At 41.3% G+C, this 21,051-nt stretch overlaps 1 protein-coding gene across 1 annotated transcript in view; it reads left to right on the forward strand.

Annotated features, from left to right (window-relative positions):
* The first annotated feature begins 261 nt into the window (after window positions 1–261).
* Window positions 262–21,051, forward strand: part of SGK1 (serum/glucocorticoid regulated kinase 1) — a 147,017-nt gene continuing 126,227 nt past the window's right edge. The window contains exons 1-2 of the mRNA XM_032274724.1: window positions 262–354; window positions 629–777. Of these exons, the coding sequence (XP_032130615.1) occupies window positions 709–777 (69 nt within the window). The 5' untranslated portion in view covers window positions 262–354; window positions 629–708. The remainder of the gene's footprint in view (window positions 355–628; window positions 778–21,051) is intronic.

Below are 21,051 nucleotides of genomic sequence, written 5' to 3' on the forward strand. Positions count from 1 at the left end.
AAAGAAAAAAAGAAAAAGAAGCTATTTAAAGTAGCCCTCCCAAGGGGAGTCAACTGCTCTTCAGGGCGTCCTGAGCTGGCTGTGCCTTCTCTCCATCCGCTGCTGCTCAGATATTCATGAATCGTTGCTTCTTCCAGCCTCGCTTTCTCTCTCCCTCTGCCTTTCTGGCGCGGCTCTCCCTCCCGCCCTCCCTCTGGCTTCTGCTCGCTCTTACTCCTTCTCTCAGCTGCTTAACTACAGCTCCCACTGGAACTTGCTCAATCAAAAACAACTCTCCTCTCAAGCAGCCTCCAGGAGCGCATCACCTGGAGAAGAGCGACTGGCTCCCCGCGCCGGCCGCCGAGGAGCAGCCAGGTAGCTGGGGGCGGGGAGGGGTACCCTTCTCCCGCTGGGTCGGAGCCACAGCATCAGCTCCCCGAGGTTGGCTGTATCCCGCCTTCCGGCCCCCAGGGTCCTGCAGCAGTGATGCATATGTTTCGGAGCAATGATGGAAGCAGAAATGCCGCGGCCGGTGGCCACTGAAAGTGGGGAGAGGTTGCTGCAGTAGCTGGTGCTGCAGAATGCGCGAGTGAAGAACTGAGCCCCGCTAGATTCTCCATCCCGCTGAGTCTTCATTAACTGTCTCCAGGAGGTAAACCGGGGAAACAGATGCACTAACCAGGCGGGTGCCACCCTGGATCTATAACTGTGAATTCCCCAAGGTGGAAAATGGTAAACAAAGACATGAATGGATTCCCAGTCAAGAAATGCTCAGCCTTCCAATTTTTTAAGAAGCGGGTAAGGACAGGTTTTGATTATTTCTTTTGTTTTCTGTGCTTCTCTTAAATGCTTTTCAATGTTTGCATGAAGTGAGCCTAAGGTTTCGTGGCTAAACCCTCAATGTAAGCCGTGCTTCTGATAGCAGTGGTAAAGCTGAGAACTATACCTGCCTTGATTCGAATTTGTTGGAGGAGGGGCGGGAGGGGGGTATGAAGAGTTGCATCGGGAGGAGGGGGTTGGGCTGAGATGCCTTAGAAAGGGTTTGAGCTGGGAATGGGGATTTTTCTCTCTTAAGCCACAACAAAGATTACAAGGCAGTTGCAAAGAGAATTGGCCTGAGTACAGTTATGGCTAGTAATTTAGTCAGGGGCTAATTTAGCAGCTTCTTCTCTCTTATCTTTGAAGGGTTCAACTTTTCCACACCTTTCATCCGCTCAGTCTCAAGTGCTGCATTATCATCTTCATTCGTCAGAAGCAGCAGCTTCTGGCTTCCCAAATCCATTCAGCCAATAATTTGCTGTGTCTCTATCTATGGTATAAATAGCAAAGGACTAGAATGACCTTTTGCAGAAATGATGGAATCCAGCATCTAAAATTGTCTATTTTAAGTTGCCTCAATTTTGCTTTTGCTTGGTGTAACTGCCTCATTTTTTTTTTTAGAAGGAGAGAGCAGTGGGAGGTCTGTATTTGAGTGATAATTCAAGGTTATGTTGCTGTATGCATTTATTTCTTAAACTATTTATTCTTCAACTTAAAGTATTAATAATGTTACACTGATTGTAGGTGAGAAAAAAGGATTTTTTGCATGTATATTTCACAATAAACTCAGTTCACTGGGATGGCCACACTGGTGGTCTGTGTAAATCTGCAAATTTATACACAAGTAGGAAGTAAGAAATGAATGATTGTTAAAGGAATGATGACTGACACTCTTCAGGATAGCGTTTTCTTAAACAACGTTAGGAAAAGGAACATCCTCCAATCCCCAGCTGCCCCATCCTGTTTAATACCCTAGGGCAATTCCACCAAAATGGTTTCCTCCATTCATTCGTCCTTCCCTTCATTCAAGTCCTTTCGGTGCCACTCTTGAAACACATCTCTTCAGTTAACTCATCCACAGAACCCAGTGAATTTCAGGGTGGGCTGGACTACCTCCCTGCACCAAACGGGCAAACTGGGAAGGCAAGGGCTAGAAATGCAGGCAACATGTCAGGCCCAGCTAGCGGGCCAGCGAAGGCTCCCAAGCACCCTGGACTGAGTTCTCATCAGTAAAGCAAAATCTTTCTCAAAGTCTGTGGGCCAAAGCATATGCATTAAAACCAAAACAAAACCAACCTGTCCGGTCGGGGCCCTGCTCTTGGAGTGGGAGTACCATGTGAAATCTCTCACTAGTGGAGCTGCAAGCTGAATGAAGCAAGTCAGTGTAAGTTCACAGAGCTCCACAATGCTTCTGAGTTTTTCCCCGCAGTCAAAATATTTCTTTCCAAGGGAAGGGCCTTTTGTGAAAATTAGTTTTCTTTATTATTTATTTATTTATTACATATCTATTAGTTCTGTCCCTCTAGAGAGATGACGTCTCTCTATTGCCCAGGGTGGTCTTGACCTCTAGGGCTTAAGTGATCCTCCCGCCTGAGTCTCCTAAATTGCTGGGATTACAGATGTCCACCATCAGGCCCAGCCCCAGTTTTGAATAGTAAACAAATGTTTTGCCAATTAAAAAAAAAAAAATCATAGCATTTCAGTACTTTCAGTATTTAAGCTCCCTACTCCCTTCTATTTACCGTATTTATTTCATGGTATTGGGGATATTCTAAAACCCCTCAGTCAGATGTTCTTAAGCAATGTAGATTTAAGTTACATAAATTTTTAATTGTCTTTTATTTTCTTTGCTAACAAACAAACAGAAATACTAATTTACCATTTGGCTTTGTTTTGCTTAAAAGCATAATTTACCAATTGACTTCAGTTGGTGACTTGCAGACCTTGGCTTTTGCAAAGAACAACCCAGCGTACTGATGTCTTATCTGAGTACATGCAGAAAGAAGCTTCTACCAAGATAACTGGCAGGCAGCTTCATCTACCTTCTAACCTGGATCTCTCAGTCGCTGGAGACAGGATTAGACATCTCTCCTGCCCCTGTGTTCTCCTTACCCCTCAAGAACAGTTAGCTAAGTAGAAGGTGACCTTGTATCAAGTCATTGAATGTCCCAGGGATAAATTCTTTGATTCTTGTCTACTTTGGTTTATTTTACAAGTTCTGTATCCTAAATGTTTATTTCAGTTTGTACCATGACTTTGCTTTTGGTTTGCTTTTTTTGTTTCTTTGTTTTTAAATAACAATATGTAAATAAATATATAAAACATTAAAACAATAATAAGATATATCCCACCTCCTCTCCAATCCTTCTCCCTTCCCCAGATGTAGCAACTGTTAACATAGTGCTGTTTATACTTTCCAGACTTGTACTCTACATACACATTCATATACTATAATGCCTTTGTTTCCAGTTAAGAAGAATTCATTTTCTTATATTCTATTGTTGAAGTTCCACACATTTCTGCATATTTTATTTTTAACCTAGTTAGACAGTCTTACAAAGTGAATCTTTGTCCATAGCCCACATTAAACTATGAATAGATTTTGGGAAAAAAAAAAAACAAAACCCATAGGGTCTATTAGGGCTCATTAAAAAGAATGAATTTTGATTGCAGGAGGCTTAAACAGTGCTTCCTATGCTTCTGAGACATTCCAGAGGGAGCATAAGAAGCTAAAAGGGAATATAGGTTATCTGCCTTGTAGCTGTCAGTCACCATTTATGAGAGCTGAGTATGTTCTAGGTAGAAGAGGCCAAGTGCTTTACATGTATCAGCTCATTTAATCTTCACAGTAACCCTGTAAAGTAAGAAACACTATTACATGTGCAAAGTGTGACTTAGAGATTAACCTACTCGCCCAAGGCCACATAACTAAAAAGTAGCAAAGCTAAAATTTAAACCTTGTTTGACTCAAAGCTTGTATATATAATCTAGACTTTTTTATTTCAGACCACTCTCCTTTTTTTTTTTTCTTTTGTTTCCACAACAGAATCTTCTATTCTCCCCACTAACCCCCACCAAGTGAAATCTTCATGCCACTACTGAAAACCTATAAAGGCGGCCAAGCCTCTTCCAGCTCCTTTCTAGTCCTCAATACTGACAGTAATGAGAGGCAGCTCCAGGGAACCCAGATTCTAGGAACATAATCTGAAGAAAGACCGTCCGGATGCTAGCTCCACAAAATCCTTTGGATTTAAGCTTTTCCCCCTCGTATTTTAAAAGCTCAACTAAATCAGCTTAATTTCATTTAGCAGAGAATTGCTAAACTAAACTAGATAACAGTTCTTTCATTCTTTAAGTGCTCATGATAAATTAGCATTAGATGTGTATGGATTATATTTTACTCTTAAGAGTCTCCAAAAATTCATTTAAGATGAATGGGAAAATGTCCCTATCAGTTTTATTCTCCCAATCCAAGACCTTTAAAAGTTATCAGTCCAGCTAAAGGTAATCCATTTTCATGGATTTAAAGATTTGTTCTGTTCGTGGCTCAGATTCATACATAATGATTTAGAAAACACAAACAAATGACATTGTCTCCAATTTGATAATCCTTTTTGGAAATACACTAGGTATGTGAAAAAAGGCTTCCATAGCCATGATTACATTACATTTTATAAAAATATCTAGCCCTGCAGAACTTTTGACGTGGAGTGAACCTCAGAAATTCTCCCTCTGGGGCCGGGCGCGGTGGCTCAAGCCTGTAATCCCAGCACTTTGGGAGGCCGAGGTGGGTGGATCACGAGGTCAAGAGATTGAGACCATCCTGGTCAACATGGTGAAACCCCGTCTCTACTAAAAATACAAAAAATTAGCTGGGCATGGTGGTGCGTGCCTGTAATCCCAGCTACTCAGGAGGCTGAGGCAGGAGAATTGCCTGAACCCAGGAGGCGGAGGTTGCGGTGAGCCGAGATCGCGCCATTGCACTCCAGCCTGGGTAACATGAGTGAAACTCCGTCTCAAAAAAAAAAAAAAGAAATTCTCCCTCTGTCTTCCCTCTTTCAAAGATGAGGAAACTGAGTACCTGTGGTAAATCGCCTGTCAAATTAGAATGAGGCTAAGCCAGGACTCATGTTTTGGGTTTTCACTTCCAGATCTTGTATGCTTTCCTCTTCATTAAGCCATCATCATCACACTAGTCAAGTTCTTCATGCCTCACTCATTCATTTTTCAACAAATAGAGTAGGAACAAAATAACCAATTTTTATCTTCCTAGTGGAAGAACTAACCACCTCATGATTACCAACTTTGACAAGACTCTTTCATTTTGACTCTATATTTTTGTTGCTGTTATTATTGTTTGTTTGTTTGTAGAGACAAGGTATCACTATGTTGCCAAGGCTGCTCTCGAATTCCTGGGCACAAGGGAACCTCCCAGAGTGTTGGGATTTCAGATGTGAGCTACCCAATGTGCCCAGCCTTGACTCTATATTTTATGATTATGTGCATTTGAACAATTCCTTGCATTGTTCTTTAATAACAGTAGCTTTTCTAATAACTGTCGCTTAAATGGCATTCATATTGCTAGGCATGGTTCTAAGAGCTTTAAGTATATTACACATTTAAATCATCATACACAGCCTGGGCATAGTGGCTCATGCCTGTAATCCCAGAACTTTGGGAGGCCGAGGTAGGCAGATCACTTGAAGTCAGGAGTTTGAGACCGAATTGGCCAACATGGTGAAACGCTGTCTCTACTAAAAATATAAAAATTAGCCAGGTGTGATGGCAGGTGCCTATAATCCCAGCTATTCAGGAGGCTGAGGCAGGAGAATTGCTTGAATCAGGGAGGCAGAGGTTGCAGAGAGCTGAAGTCTTGCCACTGCACTCCAGCCTGGGCAACAGAGCAGACTCCATCTCAAAGAAAAAAAAAAAATCATCATATATAAAAATAACTGAAGTAGGTAGTTTTATGATTGTGATTTCATAGACAAAGAAACTGAAGTATACGGAAGCTGAAGAACTTGCCCCAAGTCACAGAGCTAGTTAGTGGCAGGGTCAGGGTTTGAATCCCAGCACCAAGCTCCAGGGTCTGTGTCCTTAACCTCTGTATATCCTGCCTGCCTGTCAATATCAAACAATCCAGGACGAAGGTCAAAGAACTGAAATGATATGACTTCTCTGGCCTCCTCCTTTCTCTAATAACTACGGGAACAAAGGAAATGATTTTAGCCTGGTTACAACATTTACTCTAGCAGAGATGAGAAATTAAATTAAGCTCCTCTGAAGTGCTTATTCTTCACAACTCTTCCATGAACCGCATCCCTTTACATTTGATTTCCTTTCACCGTTCTATTATGTCTGCTTAAAGTATCCAAATTGGGATAACAAAAGTCCTTTCTTATGGGAAACTTTAAATGGCTTCTCAGAGGGAGGACATTGTTGAGCTGCACCCGTTCAAAGCACTCTACTCAGGTCACCCTCACAATCCATTTATGCCCACTATATAGCCAAGGAAACTGAGGGTCAGCGGTTAACTAACTTGTTAAAGATCATAGAGTTAGGAAGAGATACAGACAGAATTCAAATTCAGGGAGTTCGTTTAAGATTGCCAATCTTTACATTTGCGACACTGGAGGGCACTGCGATGATGCCAACACTGTCGCAGGATTGGCTTTCCCGAATTGGAAACTACTTGTGAGGACAACCCAGAGAGATGTTTGTTGTTGTCGCTGTTGTTATGGCCTTAGCTACGAAGAGGCAGATTTTCCAAGTGACTATTGAGAGCGGTGGGAATGCTTTCTAACATCTGAAGTCTACCTTAGATTTCTTCAAGATATATTTGATCATACTTCCCAGAACATGGCAGAGACTCCAGTGGCTCCTACTGTGCTTTCTGCAGAAGGTTTAAAAGCTAAGCTGTTGAATCCCTCCTGAGCCTGCGCCCACAACACGGCACCAGCCCCTGTGACACTGCACTGTCATATTATTACTGCTTATTCCTTTGGAGGTTCCACAGGGCAGGAAGGTCTTTTTTTTTTCTTTTCTTTTCTTTTCTTTTTTATTTTTTTGAGATGGGGTCTCACTCTGTCACCCAGGCTGGAATGCAGTGGTGCCATCTCAGCTCACTGCAACCTCTGGCTCCCAGATTCAAGCGATTCTCCTGCCTCAGCCTCCGGAGTAGCAGGGATTACAGGTGTGTACCACCCGCGACCAGCTAATTTTTTTGAATTTTTTTAATAAAGACGGGGTTTCACTATGTTGGCCAGGCTGGTCTTGAACTCCTGACCTCAGGTGATCCATCCACCTCAGCCTCCCAAAGTTCTGGGATTACAGGCATGAGCAACTGCACCTGGCCGGAGAGTCTTTAAGGATGGAAAACCAGTTACCTTGTTCACTCTATCCCCTACTTGTCAAAACATATTTGTTGAATAAAAGAATGTGTAAAATAAATGAATGAATCCTTCAATTGACTTGCCCTTAAGTCATTGCCCTCTTCTTTCTCCTCCTTCCTTTAAACAGGCTTCAGTGGCTTAGAAATCTAATGCATTTTATTTCTATGTTTAGATATGGATTAGATATAAATCAAGACTAAAAAGCAACCTAAATCTGGCTTAAAGACAAGCTGTCACTACCCTTTCACAGCTGGTGGGCACTTAGGGAATCTTGGCTTCAGCTTGTTTGCTGACCCAATGCCCATCCCACACCTTCTCTTCTGTGACACTTTTCTTGTCAGGCCAAACAAGACAGGTGTAGCTGTGTTTCACACTAATCTCCTTTTATCTAACATTAATATAAATCACTAATTTCAATACTATATAGTAGGCTGGACACGGTGGCTCACCCCTATAATCCCATACTTTGGGAAGCCAAGGTGGGCAGATCACCTGAGGTTAGAAGTTCGAGACTAGACTGGCCAACATGGTGAAACCCCATCTGTACTAAAAATACAAAAATTAGCCCCGCATGGTGGCAGGCACCTGTAATCCCAGCTTCTCAGGAGGGTCAGGCAGGAAAATTGCTTGAAGCCGGGAGGCGGAGGCTGTAGTGAGCCAAGATCGCACCATCACACTCCAGGCTGGATGACACAGTAAGACTCCATCTCAAAAAACAAGAACAACAGCAACAACAAAAACTTTATAGTATCTGCATTATGTATCCCCCCAACTAGAATCCTCAAAATGTCTTCTAATTATTATCTATGCTCACTTTTTAGCGTGAGGATAGATCACTCTGTGGTCTTAGGAGCCACAGACTGTAAGACTGATGCCTTTCCACTTTGACCACTAAGTCTTACAGAGTTTGGATGAGGGAGTTCAGCAGACTGGGTTTGGCAGTGCTGGGGAATTAGTCTCGGTACCGCAGAATGTGGATGATGAGCCATTTTCATGAAATAGATATTTAACCTCCCCAGCAGCTCTCAAGAAAATCCTGAGATAGGCTCTTAGCTACAATGCTTGGGAGGGATTTTGAATGGAAATTGTAGCTGAGTTCCTTGAAATTCTGCACCATTTTTAAAGTGCTGGTGCTGAAATGTTGGTGCCATATGTAACACTGGAGTAAGAGATATTCTGAGCTCACCCATATTTTACGATCTGTAAGTGCTTAAGAAGGTAAAGCAAAACCAAAATGAGGGGGCGGGAGTGAGGAACGTTGCGGGGGGTGGAGCCATCAAAATGCATGTTGGAGATTTCCAAATATGAAAGCATAAAGGCAGAAACAGTAATAGGAATTGGATCAATAGAAAAGTTTAATTAGTAATTTAGGTCAAGCTAAAGATAGTTTGCTAGAGCAAATATTGTAGAAGTATATTTTTAAAGTGTGATTTTTTTTACATAGTAGTTAATTTTTTTTTAAAGAAATAAGTCCAAAAAAAAAAAAGGTAAATATCAACATTCCTAACATTGGCAGAGAAGACTCCTGACTTATGAGTGGGATGCTGTTTCGTGCCTGCTAAGGAAAGCCAGGCTTCCTAGCTTGTCAGCTTTTTTGAGCGTGAAATCATTGGCTCCTTACCAATGTGGGGATGAAGATTTTTTTACCCATTCCGTGGGGCTCAAGAAAGTTCAGCTCACAGGGTAAACAGAGTCTTCAAAGAGCTTTAACTGAAGGAATATGCACTGTCTCTATAGAGATCCACATTCTCTCTGTCAGGAAAGCAGACGGTTCTGGACCTCATCCTCAGTTCCTCCTCCTGGCCCAGAAATGAGGACAGCAGTGACCTACCCTGGTCCTTGGTCTAAGAGCAGGCTTACCCAGCAAGTGGCCAGGTTTCTCTGGCAAACTGCACAGGGATGCTGGCAAGTTTATAAAAGATGATGTGTGGGAGGTGGAAGAGAAGGAGGTGGAGGAGGTGAAGGACGTGGAGGAGGAGGAGGGCAGGAAAAGCAGACCGAAAGGCAAGCTCAGGGCTGTGTTGGCATCCTCCTGAGGCTGCCATGGCATGTGGAGAAAGGATTATGATTACAGTTTATTTACTCTCACACCTATTTCTTTGCAGCTTTCTGAAATGACATTATAAGTATTTACAAGAAAGGGAAATGAAAATCAAAGATGTAACTACAGCAGTAGGAGAATGTTCTATTTGGTAGTTGAAGGTGCCAAAATACTGCTCTAATTGCTTTCTAGAGCCCACTGTGACATATTTCTGGGAAGAATTCACTTAGCTACTTCTGTAACATTAGAGTAACCTTGGCCTCTTTTTCCCCTCCTAGGTCAGGGCATTCACCCAAAATGCCATTTGCTTTGGGAAATGACTGGTCATGTGGTTCTACTTCTCTCTCTCTCTGTTGTCTCTGGAGGATAAGCTCACAGCAAGGCAAAAGAGAAAAGCATGAAGTGAAATATTCCTAGGCTTGCCAGGCATAGTGGCAAACGCCTATAATCCTAGCACTTTGGAAGGCTGAAGCAGGTGGATCACCTGAGGTCGAGAGTTTGAGACCAGCCTGGCCAACATGGTGAAACCCCATCTCTACTAAAAAATGCTAAAATCAGCTGAGCATGGTGGCAGATGCTTGTAATCCCAGCTACTCAGGAGGCTAAGCAGGAGAATCACTTGAACCCAGGGGGCAGAGGTTGCGGTGAGCCAAGAGGGTACCACCTCACTCCAGCCTGGGTGACAGAGCAAGACTTCGTCTCAAAAAAAAAAAAAAAAAAAAGAAAGAAAGAAAGAAAGATATTCCTAGGCTTGTGCCAATAGAAAACAGAGGATTCTTGTTCTAACCCAGTGGCTTAAGGAACATCTTGCTATCTCTGAGTTTGTGAGAGTGACATCAGCCAGTATGAAAGACTTTGGTAGCTCAAGGATTTTTAGTCTCTAGAAATAACAAGGTTAAAAAAAGTCCCCCGAATTTTTAAAACATATTTAGACTCAAGTTCCTGTAGGACCAAAATAAAAATATGGGAGGGAGGGGAAAAAATAAAAGTTAATAGTTTGAGAATTAAAAATAAATCAGAATATGTATTTATAATGTTTATTACTCAGAAATATCTTTTCCATAGAATGATCTTTCTGAAAGCAGCTGAATTTTCTTTGAACTCTGAATCTTTCTGGGCCAGTATTTATTTAGGTTATACTATAGAAAAAAATTACAGGGGAAAAAACAACAACAACTAAAAAAAACAACAAAAACTATAGCTTCCAGTGTGCTTTAAAAGATTGGGGTACGGTTGTGGAGGGGTAGTATAAAAATAAAGACATTAAAATAGAATCCTCTTCAGAGCCTCATATAGCTTCTCTGAAACCTGGAATATACTCGTGCCGGGCACAGGACCTTGTCTGTCTTGTTCACAGCTCTGTGTGCCTGGTGCATAGTAGACAATAATATACGCTTGATGAATCAACAGACACAATGTACTCAAGGAGCTTGGGGAAGAGGTATCATGTATAACTGGGATATCATTACTTGGTTGAACAGAAAGAGTATTGATGAAGTGAAGGAGTAAGAATTTAAAGAAAATCTGGGAGTGATTTTAACTGCTTCCAGGTATCCATGGGTTCCACATCTGTGGATTCAACCAATTGCAGGTCAAATATTTGGGGTAAAAAAAAAGGATGGCTTCGTCTGTACTGAAGATGGACAGACCTTTTTTCTTGTCATTATTCCCTAAACAATACAATATAACAGCTTTTTCCATAGCATTTATATTGTATTTGATATCATAAGCAATCTACAAATCATTTTAAGTGTTAGGGAGGTTATGAATCCGCTATATGCAAATGCTGTGCCATTTATCAGGGGCTTGAGCATCTGCGGATTTTGGGATCTGCAGGGGTCTTGGAACCAATCCCCCCCAGAGACTGAGGGACAATTGTAATAACAATCTGTAAATGAATGTCTCCAACGAACGTCAATATAATTGCTTTCTCCTTCAACCTCCTGCCTTCAAAGATTAAATGTTACGTAGAAACAACCAGGACTTGGCACTCTCTGTATACAGGGCCTTAGTTATCAGCTTTGGCAAAACAGTCATATCTAATTTATTTGTGTATTAGTCAGCTTTTACGTAAAAGGGCCCACACCTTCTCTGCATTGTCACTAATAAATTGGTGAAGCCATTGCTAATGATTATTCTTTTGGTGCAAAGCAAACATGTTAAATTAGGCAGTTGAGATTAACCCCTCAGAATTGATCTCTATCAGATGGAATTTCAGAATGTGTGATTTTTTTTTTCCATCTAGTACCTTGGCAGTTACATCTTGCCTTATACATTTTATTCTTTTACAAAAATCAGAACAATGCAAATTTCTAATGTGTCTTCATTTCTAAAGTTAATATCCTTCGAATAACAGATTCAGAATATATATACATATATATATGTCACTCTCTCTCTCTCTGAGACAGGATCTTGCTCTGTCCCCCCGGCTGGAATGTAGTAGTGTGATCATAGCTCACTTTGACCTTGAACTCCAGGACTCAAGTGATCCTCCCTATTGCCTAGGCTAGAATGCAGTGGTACAATCTCCACTCACTGCAGCCTTCACTTCCCAGATTCAAGTGATTCTCCTGCCTCAGTCTGCCACTACACCTGGCTAACATTTGTATAGTAGAGATGAGGTTTTACTATATTGGCCTGCCTGGTCTCAAACACCTGACCTCAAGTGATCCGTTGGCCTCAGCCTCCCAAAGTGCTGGGATTACAGGAACAAGCCACTGCATTCAGCCCATATTTCTTTCAAATTGTGTCCAATTCGACTAAATTTATGTTACTATTATTGCAGAGCAAACTATCCAAAATTTGGTGACCAGAAGTCACTGTCATTTATTTGCTCATGATTCTGTGGATTAGGAATTCAGTTTCACTCATTTGGAGGGTTCTGCTCCCTGTGACATTGGCTGAGTCTTTCCTTGGCTGCATTCATCTGATGGTTGAGCTGAGCCAGAAAGTACATGAAAGCTCCATGTCTGGTGTCTTAATGTATCACTATTGGCCTCTTTCTCTCTCCCTCTAGCTTGGGCATCCTCACAGTATGATGGTCTTAAGATAGACTTAGATGGCTGCTGGCTTGTAAGAGGAAGGGTTCAAGAGAGCATGTGGAAGCTGGAGATCTCATAAGGCCGAGTCCTGGAAGTCATATAGTGTCACTTCTGCTGCATTTTACTCACACACACAAAAAAGTCATAGGGCCAGCCAGCCCAGATTCAAGGGAAGGGAAAATAAACTTCATCTCTCAATATGAAGAGTGGCAAAAAGAAACTATGTGAAAGTTTCTTTTCTTTTTTCCCCCACCCACTTAGAGACAAGATCTTGCTGTGTCACTCAGGCTGGAGTGCAGTGGCTGGATCATAACTCACTGCAGCCCTCACCTCCTGGGCTTCAGCCACGGTCCCACCTCAGCCTCTTGAGTAGGTAGGACAGCAGGCACCCAGCACCACACCTGGTTGAAAGTTTCTATTTCACTAAAATATAACAATTTTTCAAATCGTATTCAACTATACTGAATTTATCTATGACCTTTTTTTTTTTTATTTTATTTTTTTAAGATGGGGTTTCGCCATGTTGGCCAGGCTGGTCTTGAACTCCTGACCTCAGGCGATCCACCCACCTTGGCCTCCCAAAGTGCTAGGATTACAGGTGTGAGCCACCGTGCCCGGCATCTTTGACCTTTTTTAAAATCAAAACATTTATAGGAGAAGAATATTAAGGACTCCTAATATGAGATCAGACAAACACTGTTGGCCTCTTAACTATATTATTTCCCAGCAAGGTAACATTGGACAAGGCATTTAATATTCCAAGCTTTATTTTATCTAAGGCTTATCTGTAAAATGGGTTTAATAATAACACCTCAGGCCAGGCACGGTGGCTCATGACTGTAATCCTAGCACTTTGGGAGGGTGAAGTGGGCAGATCACTTGAGGTTAGGAGTTTGAGCACAGCCTGGTCAACATGGTGAAACCCCATCTCTACTAAAAATATAAAAATTGCTGGAGATGATGGCATGCATTTATAGTCTCAGCTAGTGGGGAGGCTGAGGCAGGAGAATCACTTGAACCCAGGAGGTGGAGGTTGCAGTGAGCCAAGATCGCCCCACTGCACTCCTCCCTGGGGACACATGGGGACTCTGTCTCAAAATAATAATAATAACAATAATACCTCAAAGAAATGCTGTGAGGATTAAATGACATAATGCAAGTAAAGTATTTAGCCCCAATGCCTGGTACACACTAAGCACTCAAAACATGTTAGATATTATCAAGAGAGACCTGAAAATTATGACCTACCTCTATAGCTTATTTTGCTGAACTTTTTATTGTGCTATAAGTTGTGATTTTACTGATGAGTCTGCCTTTAGGCAAGCTGCTATGAAACCTCTATGCTCTGGGATTTTATTGATTAAAGGTCATTCCTCAAAAGACCTGCACATGGTCAACAGGTTGATACGCTCATTTAGTTATTTAGTTGTTTCTATAGGCTTAGGAACGAGTGAACATAATTAATTTATCTTCTATAGATAGTTGTCCCTGGAGCATTGCAATGGTCTAGCTTCAACGTTAAAATGGTATTTCATTTGCACAGGATCTCATTAAATCAAATGATACCAAATTACTCTGCTTTTTTAGTTACATATGCACCAGGCACTGAGGGACAAAGAGATATCAGAATATTTATGTTCAACATATAATTAATTAGTTATTAATGAGTTTAAACCTAATTTAATAAATTTAATATGAAATTTTGTTTTCTAATCTGCCTTACATCAAGACTTAAAATCCATTTGAAATTCACAATCATAATCCATGTAACTCATCAACACTCTGAATGATCTTTAGAATTTGTTAGTCCCCATTCAGTAAATATTTCTCAGTAAAGCCTCAGAAACTTGGAGGGCATCCCATCCCTCTGTTTTCTTTAATATCAAGATCTTTTGTTTTCTATGTCTTTTGCCATGTTGACACTTATCCATCCATATCTTAACTTTCTTTTTAGTTCACCAGGATGGTGGTGGTTCATGCCAATAATCCCAACGCAGACGGGAGGATTGCTTGAGCCCAGTTCAGGACCAACCTGGGCAACATGGCAAGACGCCCCCAGGCCTCCAGGAAATTAAAAAAAAAAAAAAAAAAAATTAGCCAGTCATGGTGGTACATGCCTGTATTCCCAGCTACTCGGGAGGCTGAGGTGGGAGGATCGCTTGAGCCTAGAAGATCGAGGTTGCAGTGAGAAATGATTACACCACTACACTCCAGCCTGGGCAACAGAGTAAGACCCTGTCTCAAAAAGAAAGAAAATAAATGTGATCCTTCTTGTGATCCACTCCTCCTTAGAATGCTCAGTTGTGGCTTCTGTGGCCAAGCACTCCAGCCTCTCCTACTTATGGATGATTTCTTAGTTTCCTTTCAGGCCTTCCTGCTCTGTCCTACCAAAAATGTGGGCATGGCTCAAACTCAGTCCGTGGCTAACCAGCCTCTCTCCACTTCCTTGCCTTTTTCCTCTCACCGTAGTTCTCCATCTTTCTCACTTTCTCATTCACTCTCTCTTCTCCTCCACACATTGGTGGGGGGGTGTTCATTCATTCCTGTGCTTTAAATGTAATCCATTATTCAGAAACTTAGTTCCCTGAATGCCAGACCTCTTTTCTCAATTGTTTACTAAACATTCCCATTGAAATGCCTCACACACATCTTGGGCTAATCCTGTTCAAAACCCAACTCTTGATTTTTCTTCCTATTTTTCTCTATTTCAGTAAATGATACTGCCACTTCATGCATTTGTAGGAGTGAGAAATTCAGAAATTATTTCTCTTTCTTTTCTCTCAACATCAGTGCAATTCATCAGCATATTCTATTGCGTTTACTTCCAAAATACATTTCTTGACCGGGCATGGTTGCTCACACCTGGTATTATAGAATCCCAGCCCTTTGGGAGGCCGAGGCAGGCAGATCATCTGAGGTCAGGAGTTCAAGACCAGCCTGGCCAAGATGGCGAAACTCTGTCTCTACTAAAAATACAAAAATTAGCAGGGCATGGTGGCATGTGCCTGTAATCCCAGCTACTTGGGAGGCTAAGCAGGAGAATTGCTTGAACCCAGGAGGTGGAGGTTGCAGTGTACCCAGATTGGGTCATTGCATTCCAGCCTGGGCAATAGAATGAGACTCTGTCTCAAAAAACAAACAAACAAACAAAAAAAAAACGTTACTTTTTAAATCCCCTTCTCTTTATCTCCAGGGCCCATCCCTTGGTGCAAGCCACCAGCAGATTTCACCTGGACTTCTTAGTAAAATCTCTTAACTCACCTCTTCTTATCTTCTTTTTCCCCCACCTTTCCTTCCTTAACATCCCTGTGAAAAAATTACAGCACTTTAGAGAAATTAACATCTTTCTCATATTAATAAGGTTTTCCTGAGGGAACAAGGCATTGAGAGAGAAAAGTACTTCCCTTGAGTCACATAGAGAAATGGCAAATGTGATGTTAGAAGCCAGCATTCTTCTTTAGTGGCAATAAACTCTCTTATTTTCTCAGTTATTTGCTGTGATTTTTTTTTCTTTCTTGCTCTTCTTGACCGACTTTCTTTTTTTTTAATTAAAGAAGCATTTTATTTTGTGAAGAATTGAGGTATTGGGACCCTCTTGAGTATAGGTGATGCTAACATCCTTTAGCTTAAATTTCATTATCTAACTCCACCAACCCTAGGGAAAAAAAAAAAGTCACAGGGATTGGAAATACTACCAGAGGCTCTAAAACCCTGTCAGAAGGAAATGCCTAAACTAGAATAAGCAGACATATCCAAACATTGGAAATCTTTTTTTAAAGTGGTTTACTAAACCAGAGTATAATAATTGTGCTAATGACCATACTTGCTATGGGTTTGACTGTATGTCAGCTAACCACTTTGCATAGTTTTCAAAGTCCTCCCTGTTTTGCACACATCAGCATCCCTTGCCTCACCTCCTTCACTCTCAGCATAACTTCCCACCTCTGATCTCTCAGGGACCTCCTTTTGCTCACAACCTCACCCTTATTCCACACTTAGATAAATTCTACATACTTTTCCAGAGCCAGCTTTAGTTCCATGTGATCTATGACACTTACCCAGCTACTACTATTTGTTTTGTTTTGTTTTGTTTTGTTTGAGATAAGATCTAGCTCTGCTGCCCAGACTAGAAGGCAGTGGCACAATCACAGTTCACTGCTGCCTCGACCTTGCTGGCTCAAATGACCCTTGCACCTCAGCCTCCCGAGTGCCTGGAACTATAGGCATGAGCTGCCATGCCTGGCTTTTTATTTTTTCTTTAATTTTTTGTAAAGATGAGGTTTCCCTGTGTTACTCTGGCTGCCAGCTACTCTGAATTGCACAGATTTCTTTCCTTAAATGTAATTAAATCAAGAGTTGAATCCTTCTTCAACTCCTAGTAAATACTGATTTCTATAATAATCATCCTTTCTTGATTGAGTATAATGAACAAGTAGCATTTCCAAAACATTTAATTGACAAAATGGGCCAGGCATGGTGGTTCACACCTGTAATCTCAGCACTTTAGAAGGCTGAGGCAAGAGGATTGCTTGAGACCAGGAGTTTGAGACCAACTTGGGCAACAAAGTAAGATCCTGGGGTTGGCGATATAGTGGTAAACATAACTGGCTTCCAAGGTGAGATCCTGTCTCTATAAAAAATGAAAAAGTTAGCTGAGCACAGTGGTATATGCCTGTATTCCTAACTACTTGGAAGGCGTCTGAGCCCAGAAATGGGAAGTTGCAGTGAGCTAGAATTGCCCCACTGCACTCCACCTTGGGCAGCAGAGCAATACGTCGCCTAAAAACAATGAGATCATAAATAAAATAAAAAATTTACAAAATGTCCAGTGATCGTCTCTCCCTTGTGACTCACAGCTCAGAAATGCTGGTGTCCTTAGCCTTGCTTCACCAATGAGGATACCAGTCATGGGAAAGCATAAGTAACTTCCCCATGGTCACACAGATAAGAAGACTCACGTCGACTGATGACATTTGAGAGTCTCTTCCCATTATATCACATGACTTCTCTGGCAACTACGGTGGTTTTTCGCTGAGCATTCTATGCTGACCATCTATTACAGTAGGAAATCAAGAAAATTGAAATGAACTTCTTTGTTCTCATGTTTACATTTCAGATTCTTCAGTGTAGGAGTAGAAGGGAATCCACTCTTAATTCTACCTTCTAAATTGCTGTAGGTTCCCACTCCCATGTCCTTACTGACTGTCTGAACTGCCATTTCCCAAGCTCAGGCCACCTTGAGCCTTACCTGGAGAACTGCCACCATCTCCTTACTGCCCTCCTGCTACTCTTCCCCATAGAATCTTCTAGGCTGCTATCTAGAAGGGCTTTCTAAAACACAAGTGGGAGCTTGATATCCCTCTGCTTAAAACATGTCAGTGGTTTATCATGACTCTCAAAACAGAGCCCTAATTCTTTAGCCTTATATTTATATAGCTGACATGGGGCCCTGGCTCAGCTCTCTGGCCCCTCATCTCTTCTCCCTCTCCTCTTTCTCCTTCCTCATCCACTGGACTCCATTCTCCAGCTATGCTGAAGAGCTTAATCTTCCCCAACTGTACCATCCAGCTACTTGGCCAAGGGCTCTTCACCCAGCATCCACAAATCTCTTGGGGGCAGGAGGATCTCAATGGCGGAAATTCAGAACTTGGATGGAAAAAATCATTACATATCAATTTTCACTAATCTCTAGTTAAAATCTAGTGTCTCTCCAATTATAAAGGTAGCCAAAAACCACAGTAGTTTTACCGGGACCTGCATTTTTGTCACTAATAAAAATCATAGATATTTTCATGTCACATGACCATTATTCAAAGCACCATAATCCGGCACATTGTTTATGCTCATCATTACTGAGAAATTGACAGTAATTATTAGCTTTCTCTAGACCTTGTTATCTAACACACTGGCTGGGCACAGTAGCTCAGCTGGATTACACCGGTAATGCCAGCACTTTGGGAGGCCGAGGTGGGTAGATCATCTGAGGTCAGGAGTTTGAGACCAGTTTGGTCAACATGATGAAATCCCATCTGTACTAAAAATACAAAAATTAGCCAGGGGTGGTGGTGCACGCCTGTAATCCGAGCTACTGGGGAGACTGAGGCAGGAGAATCGCTTGAACCCAGGAGGCGAGGGCTGCAGTGAGCTGAGACAGCACCATTGCACTCCGGCCGGGGTGACAGAGTGAGCCTTCATCTCAAAAAATAAAATAAACACAAATTTATAAGTAAAACACTTGATCACAAAAGGACAAATGCTGTATAATTTAATTTGCATGAGGTACTTAGCCATTTATAGACAGAAAATAGAATGGTCCTTGCCTGGGACTAAGGAGGAAGGGGGATGAAGAGTTACTATTTAATAGGTATGGAGCTTCAGCTTGGGAAGATGAAACAGTTCTGGAGATTGGGTAGTGGTGATGGCTGCCCAACAATGTGATTGGACTAAATGCGACAAACTGCACACTTCAAAAATGGTTAAAGTGGTGCATTTTATATGATGTATATTTCATCACATGAAAAAAAGAATACAGCACAGTATATTGGATGGGAAATGTGCTGGAGAAAAATGAAGACAGAAGGACCAAGGGGTCAGAGGCCAAGATAGGCTTCACTGCCAGAGGGTTCTTTGCTGCTGTTTTTGCTCAGGATCTGAGCTATCTGCACAGCCACATGTTCAGAAAAACTTTCAACATGACGTGAATCTTTCATCTGATTGCCGGTGGGTGCAAAAGTGGAGCTTTTGTTTTGTGTGTTGCTAAAATCCTGAAAACTGAATGCCTTTCATTCCCCTAGCACCTTTTGGATGTACACCGGTGAAATCCTCCAGAGGAATAATGGGATGTCAAATCGTTACTTGGATGGGACCGTTTATCTTTCCATTTGTCTGCATTTTAGTTTGACATGAGCACTTTTCTGCCATGCATCATCGAGGAATTATGTGGCCATTTGAGGAGGTGAACATGACTAGTTTTTGAAAATCAGATAATTATATCTGATTTATGTCTTCAGTGTCTCCATAAATCATTTAAATATTCAGGCTTCCTTGAGTTTGGCTTTATACTATTAACTTTCTCCTAACACAAAAAATAACCAATGTGGACTCCAGGTCTGCTTGTAATCTTTTAGTAAGTGGTCTGACTTCTGTTCTTTCTGACATTTAGGTAGAAATTCTTATTAAAGTGAATATTATCAAATCTTAAGGTTTAAAGGTTTGATATGAAAGTTTGATCTACACAATATCAAAACCTGTTTGTAAAGTGAAACTACTATCTAATCAAGGCTGTATAAATGTCAGTCATACAGGCTAGATGTTTTTTGCTTTGTTTTTCTTTTTAATAGCAGTTTGGCCAATTAAGAAACACAGATCTAATTCTCTTGTTTGCCCCTAACGTAAAATTTTTACCATTTGGGGACACCAGTAAAGGCTCTTGAAATATTAAGTCTAACACTCCTTTGAAATGTTATTTGAGTAAGTTGTAACTATTTAAGACTTTTTTTTTTTTTAAGTGTACAAATTGTTTTCAATGTAATAGTGAGATTTGTGCAGCTGATTAGAAACTGGCAAATTATGAACCATTTTACATTATCTAGATCCTAAAGTATAGATTGCAAGAGCTTAATTCTTAAGGACTTAAAAATATTCTCTCCCTTTTCATGTCTTTCATGACACTCAGACAAAAAACGGAATTTATCTGAAATCACAGTCTGGAAACAAGAGAGTTATCCAATTATGAAGATGACACACGACTTAGAGAATCACCTTCCGTGCCCATGGTGCTGTCACTTAATTTCCCTCTTTCATCTTTTTTTATTCTGTCAGATGAGAACTCTGACATTTTGATCATTGTGAAGATGTATTGGTAGTACTTCCAACCTTCTTTAAAAGACGGGAACATTTAAGTGACTGTTCAGTCAGAACCCTTGATAGAGTAAGTGACCAGCTTAAGTGTTTTAAGGGAGGTCAGTCATGTCTACTGACAAAAACTTTTACGGTCATTTCTTTCCTATTCACATGCATTTTGGATTCCTTTTGTCTTTTTCTCTCACCTTTCTACATCTACTTAATCTAATTTTTGTAAAATGATTCCTTCTCCTAAAACATGTAACCTATTTCCGGGCTTCATTTTCTTTTTCTTTTTTCTTTTCTTTTTTTTTTTTTTTTTTGAGACAGAATCTCACTTTGTTGCTCAGGCTGGAGTGCGATGGCACAATCTACGTTCACTGCAGCCTCCACCTCCCAGGTTCAAGTGATTCTCATGCCTCAGGCTCTCAGTAGCTGGGATTAGGGACACCTGCCACCACATCCAACTAATTTTTGTATTTTGGGTAGAGACGGGGTTTCACCATGTTGGCCACACTGGTCTTGAACTCCTGACCTCAGGTGATCTGCCCCTGAGTGCTGGGATTATAGGTGTGAGCCACCACACCTGGCCCTGGGCTTTATTTTCAAAACAAATTCCATTTGTGCAGGGTAATGAAGTCTTCAAAGTTTCACTAAAGGAACTTCTCTGGGTGTCATTTTCCTCATCTGTAAAACGAGTCTCACTTTCTTTGTCTATGAAAGGGCAAAAGTTTGCTTCACCTCTAAAAGTGTACAAATTCTGCAAAATGATTTTCTGTCTTGCCATAATGTATGTCAAAAAAAACACAAAATTTTAACAAAGTAGTTTTTTGTTTGTTTTCTGAGACAGAGTCTTGCTTTGTCACCCAGGCTGGAGTGCAGAGGTGCTATCTGGGCTCCCTGCAACCTCCGCCTCCTGGTTAAGTGATTCTTGTTC

This window comes from Sapajus apella, unplaced genomic scaffold (assembly GCF_009761245.1).
Source record: "Sapajus apella isolate SASKATOON/1434 unplaced genomic scaffold, GSC_monkey_1.0 scaffold6, whole genome shotgun sequence".
Lineage (NCBI taxonomy): Eukaryota > Metazoa > Chordata > Mammalia > Primates > Cebidae > Sapajus > Sapajus apella.